Genomic DNA, 13,584 nt, shown 5'->3' with positions numbered 1-13,584 from the left:
ATCTCCCATTGCATGGCGGCAGGAACGAGCAGCAGCGCAACGCCTAGGAGGCAGATCGAAGCCATCCGAAAGCGTAAGGCGGAAGCGGATAGCGAAGCAAATTGTCTCAAGCGGAAAGGGAACGAATCCCCTGGAGAATTTTTCAATTCACCAATGGGACAATAATGCCTGAGGAACTAAGGTGTCCTGGAGCCCTTTTGTAGCGTGAGCTACACTGGCCGAGATTGAGAAGTTTCGCATGGCTCCTGGAGAGCCGTGCTGCGCATTCGAGAGGAGCAACGCCACAGGGCGCACAGAACGTTGCTCGCTGCCCGGCGTCTCTCACGCACCCCACGCGCCCAGCGTCTTTGCCGACCTCCTTCCGCACGTGGCGGTTTGGTCCACTTGATAATCATGCGAGGGGCGGCCGGGTAGGCAACCGATGGCTCGTGCGTCGCAGCAACACAGGCGTGCGCCTGTGGAACCAGCTTAGCTCTGGGGCGATTGGTGACGCTGCGCCAGAGCCGCTTGATAAATAATCATGTGTCACATAATGCGTATACCGTGTGTGCGTCATTGAAGCAGCAGTAAGCATGATAATCAAGCTAATCCTAGACAACCAGGAAAGCTAAGGATAACCAGCTGAACCTTAGCTCACGCTACGTATATCCTGCCATAGCCGAGCTAAGCCACTGCTAACTTTTTTGTCCGTATGCAGTGGAGGCGGACGCGAAAGATTCCGACCGAGGTGCAAATAACAGCTTCGCTGTGAAAACAAAACGAAACAGCTGGCGTTTCCGTTTTTTTTTTGTTTTTTCTCCACCTGTCAGCTATCGCGTGTTAACCTCCTCTCTCACGTGTCAGCCAATCAACGACGACTCCCCTTTCCCCGCCTCCTAACCTCCTCTCTAGGCTTCACTTTTTTTTTGGTCTTCACACTTCGTGATCACGTAATCTTCGAACGCTTGCCCAAAAACGTATCACGTTCGGAGTCGGTATTCGTGCGATACTTTTTGGCCCTGTGCTAATGCCTTGAGTGAGGCGTGCTGGTTTACGACTTTACTCTTGGTCCGGCATTTTCCGCAGGTTGGCGCCAGCTGGAACACAACACCAACGTGGTCGCCGTGCGTCTGGAGAACCCAGTGGCCGAGTGGGTGGTGCGCTGTCACCACGCCCGATGACCACCACTCATTCCCATTATGCCATTCCAAAGGTTTTATAGAGGCTTCTTGAAGTGCAATGATCGGACCGTCACAAGGCCCGCTGGCTTCCAGCCTGTGGGTTCACCGCTAAAGTATTTTGTGTGGCGCAGCGGGCCACCGACACCTCGGAATTTTGAGGCTTCTTGTCGGAGAGCAAAACGCCCCAAACTTAAACTAGAGTACGCGTGAGGTGTCAAGTCGACTGTGCATCACGCGGTCAGAAGTTACGAGCTCTATTCGTGTTGCTTTGGATGAATTCATACGGGGGCCTTGTTTCGATAAGTACGCCTTGCGATCATTTACTAAAAAAAAAAGAATGTGGGCACTCATTCGACAGCATGGTCATTCACAGGATGTCTGGTTCTTAAGATTAGAAGGGTTTCTCCTTGCCCGCTTTTAGCTTGCATGCTTTGATGCCGCTGTGTGGCTCCTCGAGATTTTTTTTTCGTATTCCTGATTTAAAGCATGTGTTGTTGTTTATATCGTTGACAAATAAACAGAAATACCTCGCAGTGGTGGCAGTGTGTGCCAGATGCTTACTTGTTAGAAGGGCAGTAAAATAGACTGTGGGAACCGACGGGCGCGGTTGCCTTATGCAACACCGACGCCGTACGCGGTGGCTAAGTACCCCACTGCGCACCGGATGAAGACGACGACGAAGTGGACACGATGGGCGGGACACGAGCTGGACGTGACGGGGATCGGGACAGTGGCACGGGACACTCAGTCTGTTAGCCGGTACTCTGTGTCACGGACGGAAGGAAACCTCTTTCCTTAGGTGGAGGGGGGTCCGCCGTGGTAGTCACGGTAGGCCGAGGGAATTCTGTAGCCACGAGGTGTAGAGAAAGAGTCCTGAGAAGTACCTCTGGAGGTCTGCGTTTCTAGAGACAGGTGTGTTGCACTTCACATGGACTGCTAATAAAGTGAAATAATGAAAACAATGATAGAGAGTTGTAAACCCGAAAAGAAGAAAATAACGGACACATGCACGCACGCATGCGCCCAAGATAAGTTAGATAAGCTGTTTAAAACTGCAGATAACACGCACAAACTTAGCGAACATTGTTCAGCAGGGTGATGTATTTCGTCAAACCCCGAAAGGCGTGCGTTTCTACCGTGTTAGCTGGTCGGTGCGGCTACGCCGAAATACACGAAACCGGCTCAGATGCACCCAGAACTTCTTCGCAGACGCAGCAAGGTACTCGTTAACGGCGCAGATGCGAAGGAAAACCGGGGGCGAGTATCATGACTAGTGGCACAACGCGGGACCAGCGTCCTCCCTCCGTAAGTAATTGTGCGGCCTTCCCCCAGTCCACCCAATCACACAGATGCACAGGGAGTCAGAAAAAAAAAAAAAAAAATTCATTGCCATTCCACACCGTGAAGGTGGACGACCTGTGGAGCTAACGTGCGGGAACGGGCCGGAGGTCCGCGAAAAAAATCCCGGCCCATCTCCACTAACGTGATGCCTGGAGAGGGGCGAATCATGCAGTGTATAAGTGTATTCTTGGCGCCTTGGCGTTTATGCCAGCAGATGAAACCGTTAGGGGGGAAGGGGGGGGGGGGTACAGGTATACAGCTTTTCTGTAAAAGCATCGTGTCTTTGAAACACGAACCTCTCTAGCGCTAGGCGTAAACGAGAATTCCGGTGCTTTTTTAGTACGTGTTATGAAGCGCTCCAGCGCGAGGCTTAAACGATTGCCCCAATGTTTTTTAAGTGCGCGTTGTGTTCTAGCGCGAGGAGTAAACGAGTTTCCCGCTATTTTAGTACCGTGACTACATGAGACGACGATTACGACGACAGGAGACGCCAACAGCCCCAGCCCCTACGGGGCTTCGCCCCTAAAGCCACAAACGACAACACACTGCGCAAGTGACGCTGATTTGGTTGGCCCCCAATTCCCTCTCAAGCCGCGTCGTCGCGCCGGCGTTTTCCGCCTCGCGGTATTCGGGTTCCCGAAAGGCACAGCACTTACGCTTGGCGTCCGCGGCCCGACCGTCGTTGGTGGTCTCTTTCCACCGCGTTCGCCCCCATTGCCACCTATTTTCTTTCCTTTATGCGCTGGCTTCACTGTGCAGCACCTTATGTGGGAAAGTTAGCTTACAAAGACCAAGCTTTTCCCTATCTTGAAGCCGGCTTCACTTCTAAACACTAGTGCATTGCTGGACAGACATCATTTTTGGGAAATATACGCCATATTACACTAAGAGAGAGAGAGAGAGAGAGAAACTTTATTGCGTGTCCGGCAGAGTGAATTAGGCCGTTGGGGTCGGCCCCGATCCCGGGCGGGTCGAGCCCGTAATGGTTTGCGCCACCGCAGGTCCTTCCCGCTGTCGGGTCAGGGCTTCCTCCACCTGCCGGACGGCCTGGAGTTGTGTGTTGTAGTCTGAGGAGGTGATGGCTTCACGCACTTTTGGTGGCAATTCTTGTGCTTCAGAGTGTGTTTGTAGGTGAGTGCAATCGTTGAGGATGTGCGCTGTCGTAGCGGGGGCAGTCTTGCAGATGATGCAACGGTCGGTGTTGTATAGCGTTGGGCAGATGTATCTGGCGAGCACGGGTGTCAGGATTGAGTCCGTCTGTAGCTGGCGGTATAGCACGCCTTTGCGGCGTGTTAGTTGCGGGTGTGGGGCAGGGAGTCGCTGCCTGTTGTGGCGGTACCATCTCAGGATGTCTCCGTACGTCTCCAGTGGTACTGGTTCGATCTCTTCGGCTCGCAGTTGGCTGTTCCGATTGCAGTCCGAGTGTTGGCTGGTGTGCGTCGCGCGGTACGTAAGTCCTCGCGCTGCGCGGTCAGCCTCCTCGTTCCGGTTACGGATCCGCCCCTCCGGGTCGAGCGGTCCCACGTGTGCAGGATACCAACTGATAAAGATCGGGTGCTGGCGGGTTTGGCCCGTCCTGTGGAGGAAGCGGGCCGTACTGGTGCATGTTGTGTTGTTCGCAAAGCGGAGGATCGCTGTTCGTGAGTCGCTGAGTATCGTTCTACATCGAGGGTCAGATATGAAGCGCAGGCGACGAACAGGAGGGCGAAATGCGAGTGTGCGTACAGCGCGAGAGGAGAACACGTGCGATCAGAGGACACCGGCCCGGAAGCTGAGCACGCAAAAAACGGGGGAGTTCACCTATAACAGCTTCGTTGTAGAAAATGATATTCCTCCGAAGGAAGGTAACGGGATGCTGAGCATATAAAGAATTGGACCCGGTTCAACCCAATGTGTAATCTGCTGAGACAGCGGAGCTGTGGTTTTCTTGTGTGTCGGCTGGAACGTAAACGGGCGGTCGCCCGAGAACGGCAACGCCATCGTTTCCTCAAAGTATACGGTTCGAGCAAATAAATCGGCAGCTAAACGTCAACGGCAAAAGGCTCCCTCCCCTAGCGGTAGGGAGAGGAATTCGTCCCTACGAGACCACTGCTCCCTCTCTCGTTGGGTCTGGGGACCAGCTCCAACCTCTGCGTTACGCGCGACCTACAGTAACGGACGAAAGGTTACACCTACAACAACTCCGCTGTTAATAATGGCGTAAAGCCAGCTGCCGTGGGGGATCGTTAGTTTCGTTGGAGAAACCAAGTGTGTCTGACATGACTGGTGTGAGTTTATTTCGAAGAGCTTCGACTCACTTCGATGCATCCTTAGTGTAAGCGACTGAGGACCCATGTGCAAGCAGAAGTAAAAGTAATTGAAGTAACATTAGGGGGTCTTTAAGAATCCATGAACGACTCGTCCCTCTTCTCGCGAACTTGAGGCTGGGCCCGATTCGCACCACTTGCTCTGGCTTTAAAAGCCCGCTATGCGGAGTTTTTAACGCGTCCCCCGTAAACCACCACGGGATCCGTCGAGGCAGTAGGCAGCTGGCGAGCCACGCCATGAACTCGGGCTCTCCATGGCAGTGTTGCCGCCGTTGCGAAGGCAGCTCTCTCCACTCTATCGCCCTAAGCTTTGACCGAAAGAGGACGAAATCGCCGCAAAAGGAAAATGATTATGGCAATAATGAAAGGACCACTGGACACGTGCCATTGTAGGCGCCACATCATCAGCGTGCATATAATGCACTCGCGGCATGTCTTCTACGCGTCACCTGTTCTACAAATGTCGTCGGTGCAGTGTAAGCGGCGATGGACTCTGCACCGTTTACACAAACGGCACCTGTGAAACATGGCGGCAGACACACTAGTCGCGTATCCGTTCCACAATTAAACCCTAATGCTTACGCATTCACTTCATCGTAATAGTGCTTACGCATACCAGAATTTTTTTTAGAAAACCGAGTCAACGAGGGGACCAGGACAATATGAATTTACAGTTCGCTTTGTACCGTGCTACTCACATTGTTGCTTCTCGCGCAAATATAACCATGCTCAACTTTTTCCTGTAGTACTCAGCACAAAACCTGCGTTTCTACGTCAAAAGCCGCAACCTTTTCGCGGTTCGCCTTTAGTCAGCTAGAATCGGTGAGCTGTACTTGTCCAGTAGTTCCATGCTTGTGTCGAACTCTAGAGGATTCCGGTTAGAATCCCACCCAGTGCCAAGTGCACCTAAACTTCCTTTAAACTCATTTGGTTACTTAGTTATTAGGAGCTTCCCTACGAACTGGGGCGCCATCTTGAGGATTTGTGGCCAAGTCGAGAGAAAGAGAGAGAGAGAAATCATTATTTAGACAGCCATAGTCCGGGCCGTCGTGCTACAGTCTCTTCATTAGGAGACGACCGGTCTGTATAATTCCCGGAGGTCTTCATCTTTCGAGCAGTCGACCGTTTCGTGTACTATGGATGCCTAATTTTCTACCGGCATAGTTAGCTAACGCTTCCGCTTTGAAAGGTGCTGCGCCTGTTCGAAACTGCAACGCACGTAGCGGTATGGCCGAGTCTTCACGCTGATCGAAATTGCGTGGGGTGCGCCTCGCGCGGTTCAGATTATTACTGCGGAGAGGCTGGTCTCCCACCTCCCGTAGTCTTGCATTAAATTAAACTGAAGGTTGGCAGTACCATCGATGGTGCAGATCGGAAGTTCCTGGGGGTCACGCGGTTCCAAGGAGTAACGCAAGGAGTAACACACACCACTCAAGGACGTTCCAAGGTCACTGGCTCAAATAGCTGCAGTTAGGGCAACTAATAATGCCTAATGCAAGTCTCGACTGACAGATGTATCGTAATACGTTTCAGGTGCAAGCGACGGCACTACGCATCGCTACGGGCAGTTATGTCACCTTTATTACAACTACAGTGCTCTAAAACCTTCTGGAGCACTGTAGTCATGACGTTGGAGTCCTCTCTGGGGATGCCAGTGCAGTGCAGCAAAGTGGATGTGTGCACAAAACCAGTAGGTAATGCTACATAAGATGTCTATGAATAAGCAGAGAAGTTGTCGCTATTGTTTAATCGACTCTTTAGTCAAACACTCCGCAGCTTGACTGACCATTTATATCTTGATCAGAAGTGCTACTACCGATTTTTCGGGAACAGACGAAACAATCTGACCAGTTGTCGTAACTCGTCTTACACAGTGGTTTTACGCTAGCTGCATAGAGATGTAATTTTACGGTTTATTCAAGCAACCGATTTTTAACAGTTATAGCTGATGTCGTTGTACCGCGAATGATAATTAGTCTTTTTATGCATGTGTTCTTAGTTTTCCTCGTTTATGCGACTTCACACCGTGGCATAGAAGCAATTATCAGGGCTTCTTGGAGGTTTACGTACAAAGCCTGACAGCGTCGTCTGGGGTTGTATGCAGCGGAATTGTTGGATCATCGTTTCTAGCGCAAATTTATTCTCCTAGATGGTTACTTAGTATGGCGGCAGTAAGCAAACATAACACCACGATCTTAGAAACTAATTACCGGTACATCGGGCTGAACTCGGCGCATAGATCGTGTATATATATATATATATATATATATATATATATATATATATATATATATATATATATATATATATATATATATATATATATATATATATATATATATATATATATATATATATATATATTCGTTCGCCCAGTAAGATATGAACTGTGGTGAAACGGATTCCAAAGCAATGACTGATTAATTTGTAACCCACTATTGCCAGAACCGCCTCGTCTTCCCCCGTCCCCACGCGTCCCTTGGCACCGGCTTCAAGCCCAGGCCTAAACTCAACCGTCCTCCGTTACATATCCCGTACGACGTACCCATAGGACTGCCTTACATGCCACACACCCTTTACCGCCTACCACTTTGTACGGGAATGCCCTAACCGCCCAGAACCCACCCCTTACCCCTCTCCGGGGAAGCGGGAACGCGGGATGACCGGAGCTCGCGCGGCACTCGGCTCGGAGATCAGGTAAGCCTGATATTTAGGGTTATGGCAGCGGCTACGGCTTGCCGCTTTTCAGACTAAAAAGATTCCACCCATCTTTCCATTTTTTCAGTTGCAATAAACGTTATCCAACAACTAATGAGCTGAACGCTTTTTCCAGTGATGGTTTTCTAGGCGAATGACCCCTGTGATAGTTGATTGGTAATGATACGATACAAAAATGGCAGCATCTCCACTCCGTGGATGATGGCGAGGGTGCGGAGTACGGGGACTCGAAATGACATCCAAGTTGCTCCCCGAGTTACATTCGATTTGCTCCCCGACCGTCATTCGATTTGAGCCGCGAGTTGTACCTTGTTTATTCCCTAAATGAAACTGCAACTCACGGCTGAAATCGAATTTCGCTTAATTTTCGCTTGATGGTGGCGTGCGCACGGATGGACGCGGACGGACAGTGGGAGGTCCTAAGGTACTCCGCACCGTTGCAGGCGAGGGAGTAAGACGTTTGACTCTAGGGTACTAACTCACGGTCGCAGCCCAATGGGTAAGACGACTGACACTAACTCTAATAAGGTAGCGAACTGGGCGAGTTGGAGTGCATTCATAATGGTCAGCGCATATGAAAACCGGACAAGAAGAGTAAGGACGACACAGGAGCTTGTGTCGTCCTTACTCTTTTTGTCCGGTTTTAGTATGCGCTGACCATTATGACGACACTAACTCTGTCTGGTCTACCAGACACAGGCTCGAATCCTTCCGGTGCCCGTGTGGTTTTTTTGCGGTTGTAAATGCCATGCGCACGGACGCGGACGGACATTGTGGGCTCCAAGGTACTCCGCACCTAAAAGAGCAACAAGTCAACGTTCAATGCACAGACTAGACGAAGACGACAGAAATCAATGCACAGACTAGACGAAGACGACAGAAATAAGACGAGACAATGCGCAACTTGCAACTGGAACACTGCTTGTTTAAGTCGGGTTACTTGTGCTCCCAGGCTCTCGTCCATTTTGCGTGGACAAGATTTTTTGAGGCTATTTAGAAAACGTGACCTGGTGACACCTCGCTTTACAATTTCGGAGTGCCCAGACGAGGAAGGAAGTAACGGCTTGCATGCCCGAAGCTCGTATTGCCATAGGGTTCCTTAAGCATCTGTTGACAACAGTTGCGCATGACGTGCTGAAACAACGTAAGAAGGGCTTCGGTGTGTGGTGACAGGAAGTAACGAGCAAAAAGAAATACGCCGCCATTCCGCACGAACACGGTGTTTCCCACCGGATAAAAAGATTTGTGAAAACGCAGACGTCAACGTTATTTTTTCGGCGCCACAGACACTTGTCACTTTATGCAAGAAGAGTTATAGTACCACTGTCAAACGTGCATGTGATATTAAACACAAGGTCAAGTTCGTTGACTACAGTGAGCGCGTGGTCTATGTCGTCCCATTGAATTGTGGCAAGAAGTATAATGGGCAGACTGGGCGTTGCCTCAACGAACGATTGAGTGAGCACGCCAACAATGTGCGTAACGGCACAACTGGACATTTGGCCGCCCACTGTCGTGACCATAGGTGTACGCCTTTGTTTGATAAAAGGAGCATTATCGGTAAATACAGGAGCCAGCGGACGATCGGGAGATTATGGAGGCGCATGACATCACACGTGCCGGGGATAATTTTGTGAGTATGCCCTCCCTCGCGCTTACCGAGAAAGAAAGGTGCTTTTTAAGGCATGCAATGACCAAACATTCCGAATACGTCGTACCGCAGAAGCGTCATGTGGAAGACAGGGTGAGGTGACGTGATTATTTGGTGTATGTAAAAAACGCGTTTCTTAACTGAGGACGCCACCCACCGTTTTTTTTTTCTCGATAAACGTTTTGCCTCCTCGTCCTCCTCTTCCTAATAAAGTTAGTTGCAAGCTGCGCATCAATTCGTCTTCTTTCTGTCGTCTTCGTCTAGCCTGCGCATTGAGTGTTCAGTATGATTTACCAACTCGCCCAAACCTGTACCTTGTTCAATTATAACAGATATGATACATTTACGGGGCTTAGGTTGAAGATGCACACTGCCCGTTGAAACACGCGTCGAAGGCACCACCACCACCACCAACAAAAAAACGTAACACTTTTAATTCCGGCGCACTCGCACCATCCTAACAACATAAAGAAAAGCATTTCTTCAGTTGACGTGTCCCGAGGCTGCAGGCGGGACTGGTGTGACGAATTATTTCTGCGCATAAATCGATTGGGGGTGAGGCAAAGCTTCAACTCCCTGCAGCCTGGCCGATGGTGGTGACTGATGATTCATGATGCACCCGTATCACGTACGAAAGCTGCTTTCCGCTGAACCAGCTGAAGCTGTTGTCGAACAGGAACGTGTCTGCGAAGAAGGCAAGAACACCAGCCCTCGCGTCACGACAGAAACCACGGTGGATGCTTAGAACTTTTCAAGAACATGAACGCGAAATCCTAGGTGGACGTTCTGTTGATATGCTGCTGTTCAACTTTCTGTTGAACTTCGGGGCGGCGCCCGTCCCGCTCGCCCGCCATCGCCAGGAACCTCCTGTTCGCCCCCGTCGGTACCGCCACCTCTTGAGGCAGCTCGTGCGGCAGAGACATACCTTCATCCGGCGCTAGCGTTTCCCTTTCCCGGTGCGCGCTCCCCGGCTGTCTGTCCTATTTTTTGTACCTCACAACGATTTTTTGTTCCTTACGAGGCATTTAATGAGAGAGATTTAAAGTTTTTGCCTTGAGTTAGACCCCACATTATTTCCCTGGGAGCTCAAGTGTTTGTCCTGTTCAAATAGAGAGTGCACGTACAGGTACCAGCCTCCTCGCAGTGCACCTGTCCGCACTCGGGGTCCCGGTCGCAGGCGACCCTTCGTGGCGCCAGCAGCTCGACCCGGTCGTCGCCGCTGTTCCGCCACAGGGCGAAGGCCACGTCCCGGGCCTGCAGCTGCCAGTGGAGCTTTGCCCCGGGAGTTTCGACCTGCACGGGAACCTCGAGGCGGTGGCCGCGCTCCAGGAAGCAGCTCACTGCTTCGGGATCGATTGCCAGGGCTCCGCCACCACGGTAGACGGCTTCCGGAAGGTCGCCGGCTGGACCGATCTGCAACGGCGCCAAGCGTTCCGATCATGTCCCATCCGTCATGTCCCATCATGTTCCATCTTTGCTGATGCATGCAGAAAAGCATCTTTTACAGGCATCTATTCTTTTTCGGCACCTACGGTGGACAGACAAGAAAATGCTCAAAGGTAGCTAGCGCTGGCATTGGAGTGGTTACAGTTAGCACGTTTTGTCACTACAGCGCCCAGTTGTAACGTGTGCTCTCGTGTTTAAATCAGGTTTCGAGGTTATTTATGGGTGCCCTGGACGTAGTGTTAGAGATTATTTTTCCCTCAAATAGGGTACCTTCGGGAGGATGGTAAAACTAGTACCGACAGTCTTTTTGCGATCACCGCTTTGGTGGTCATAGTGATGATCACTACACCTTATGGGTTTTAACCATTGCTTTCACCAAAATAAAAGAGGATTTTCCAGGCAGGGCGATGTAATGATGCCAGTGTTTTCCCAGCACTTAAAAAGGGAAGCCGCCCCGGTAATAAGCTACTATGTGGAACTGTTTCTCCACATGTTTGATTGGGCAGTGCTGGATGGGAGACTTAATCAGAAGCGGGGAAGCGTTGACTTCTCGTGGTCGTCTTTCCATAAGTCACGTATTAGCGATATAAATGCTCACATTATTGATTTGGAGCTCCTACTAAAGCCGGCCGCGTTTAGGTTTCGGCGGGGTACGTACCATGTGCGTGCAGCGAGCGCCTCCAACCGGGTCCACAATCGTGCCTCCCCAGTGGGCCGGCAGTTCGCCAGGGTCGACGTAATCCAGGAGAACTTTTTGCCAGCCATCTATGAACGCCAAAAAATATGTCCTTATAGGCTGCACTTGCAGTGCTACCTTATCGGCGACTCGAGTTTTTGGTTGCAACGACCGCTGTTATTTTCTATTCAAATCCTTTGTTTTCGACACTTGAGCCGCGCAACACACATAAAACGCCACGAGGGGGAAGGGGAGATAGGAAACAATTTTTGCAACTAAGTAAACGAACGGCACAAATGTACTTGCTACCACCTACGCTTGTCTAATAGAATCTGAAGCCAAGATTGCGGGTTGATTGATTGATTGATTGTAGGGTCTAACGCGCCGACGCAACGCAGGTGATGAGGAGCGTCATAGTGGAGGGCTCCGGATAATTTTGACTACGCGGGGATCTTTAACGTGCGCCGAAATCTTCTACACACGGGCGTTTTGCTTTTCGCCTCTGTCAGAAAAGCGGCCGCCGCGGCCGGGGAATAGAACCTGCGTCCACGTGCTCAGCAGCACAACGCCTTAGCCACTGAGCCTCCAAGATTGCGGATTTTTCTGGCCAAGGTTCACTTAATTAACCATAGTTCAGCGTATACCAAGGGCTCCCATCTTTCATTCCCAGCTTTATTTCCCACTGAAATAGCCTTTCTCTCTGAGCAGTGGCTCGTTAGTTGATTGTACATGGAAGGACATCAAAGAAAATTTGAGCTAAACTTCATTGAACTGACACTAGCTAGACGGACCATGAAAGCAACATACATGCGTGCTTTATTTCAAAGAAGTAGCCTTTGGTGGCCTATGTAACCCCGTTCTGGAACCTAACGACCTTGTTTTAACCAGCAACAGGTCCGGAATTTCAAACTTCGCGCTACAAAATACCAGCAATTTACGTCGTTGGGGAAATACCGAAAACAAAATGACGAGTTAACTCTATGCTAGCATAGAGTTGCCCATTTCACTGCAGGCAGTGCGAAATGTTCCCCTGTGATTGTTGCATTCAAGCGGACAATTTGTGGAAGTTAGCTTCCTGCCGTTTCGTATGATGAATCGATCAAGGTCGGTTTGCTCACCTCCGGAGAAGATGTGCACCTTGCTGGCTGTCCTCTCACTTAGAAAGGGTCGGATGAGCCGCCAGAATATGGGGAAGAAGCTGGGAGCTGAAAACAGAAAAACCATAAAACAGCTTGTAAAATGAGAAGGCAGAATCGACGAGCCATTCCACAGGGATCAATAGTAGCTCTTTCGATGTGACGGCAACGCAACGGGAATAGACGTGCACACGTCAACCATTGTTGCGAATTTCATAATTGGCATATTTGCACGGTGCCTTCCAACTTTTCAGCTCTCCTTTCTTCTCCTTACCGATTAAGAACTGAGCTGAAAATGAAGTAAACGGGGAGGTGGTCGATACATTCTTATAACTGTGTTGAGAACACTTCCATTGCAGACGCGTTTTTTGCAACAACTTTTTGCAGATATCGGAACATGCAGTACATCACGACGCCACTAAACTTTTAACAGCAGGCTTGTTTAAGCGCTTAATTGTGCTGTCCATAAACAGAAAAAATACCAAGAAGACACCGAGCGCACGTGAGCGAGCATCTCGTGAGGAGCGCCTGGTGTCGTCCAGGCTTGTGCGAGGGCTTGCGCCACGTGAGGGGCTCGAAAAAGGAAAAGAAAAAAAAACTGTGGTTGATCCTCTGTCATAGGAATCGTGTTAAAATGTAAAACTCCAAAACGAACAACCGTAAGTATAACCAGGGTGTCGAACCGGAACCGGAACCGAACCGAAAACCGGAACCGAACCCGAATTTTTGCCCGGAACCGGAACTGAACCGGAACCATATTTTTTCCGCCATTTTGGAACTGAACCCGAACCGGAACGAAGCGAAGGAACCGTTCCGAACCGGTTCCGGGGCCTCAAAAATGTGATTTCTAGTTTTAAATTTCGGTACCCTACCTTGCGTCTGAAGATATTTTGCCACACGCCAGAGCGCACCATGAAATATTTTGCGTAGTCTGCAGTTACCAAGGCCCACCATGTTCTCTTCTAATTATTGTCCTCAATTTAATGTAAAGTTGTCCGTATATACTATCAGTTTGCGTTAGGTACTGCCCATCTCTCCCAATTATCTTTTACATTTAGCATAACTTAGTTACAAGACATATTACGAGGCAATTAACATATCATGGAATATTCTTCATGGTTTCTATCTACATGGTGTTTAAAATCGTGTA

General features: G+C 50.1%; 2 protein-coding genes across 2 annotated transcripts in view; one reads left to right on the top strand and one right to left on the bottom strand.

Annotated features, from left to right (window-relative positions):
• LOC144153722 (rho GTPase-activating protein 18-like) overlaps positions 1-1,693 on the top strand; it is a gene marked incomplete in the record, with an annotated part of 196,060 nt that extends 194,367 nt beyond the window's left edge. The window contains 1 exon segment of the mRNA XM_077685413.1: positions 1,066-1,693. Coding sequence (XP_077541539.1) covers positions 1,066-1,160 — 95 coding nt within the window.
• Positions 1,694-9,591: 7,898 nt separating this feature from the next.
• Positions 9,592-13,584, bottom strand: part of LOC144151428 (SEC14-like protein 3) — a 64,455-nt gene continuing 60,462 nt past the window's right edge. Inside the window, exons 9-12 of the mRNA XM_077682476.1 lie at positions 12,417-12,503; positions 11,281-11,387; positions 10,301-10,589; positions 9,592-9,860 (exon numbers count right to left, since the gene is read on the bottom strand). Coding sequence (XP_077538602.1) covers positions 9,745-9,860; positions 10,301-10,589; positions 11,281-11,387; positions 12,417-12,503 — 599 coding nt within the window. The 3' untranslated portion in view covers positions 9,592-9,744. The remainder of the gene's footprint in view (positions 9,861-10,300; positions 10,590-11,280; positions 11,388-12,416; positions 12,504-13,584) is intronic.

Source organism: Haemaphysalis longicornis, unplaced genomic scaffold (genome assembly GCF_048455015.1).
Source record: "Haemaphysalis longicornis isolate Haplotype H1 unplaced genomic scaffold, Haemaphysalis longicornis Haplotype H1 scaffold_9, whole genome shotgun sequence".
In the NCBI taxonomy this organism is placed as follows: domain Eukaryota; kingdom Metazoa; phylum Arthropoda; class Arachnida; order Ixodida; family Ixodidae; genus Haemaphysalis; species Haemaphysalis longicornis.
Note: the sequence above shows the minus strand (reverse complement) of the source record. Positions and strands in the feature narration are given on the sequence as shown.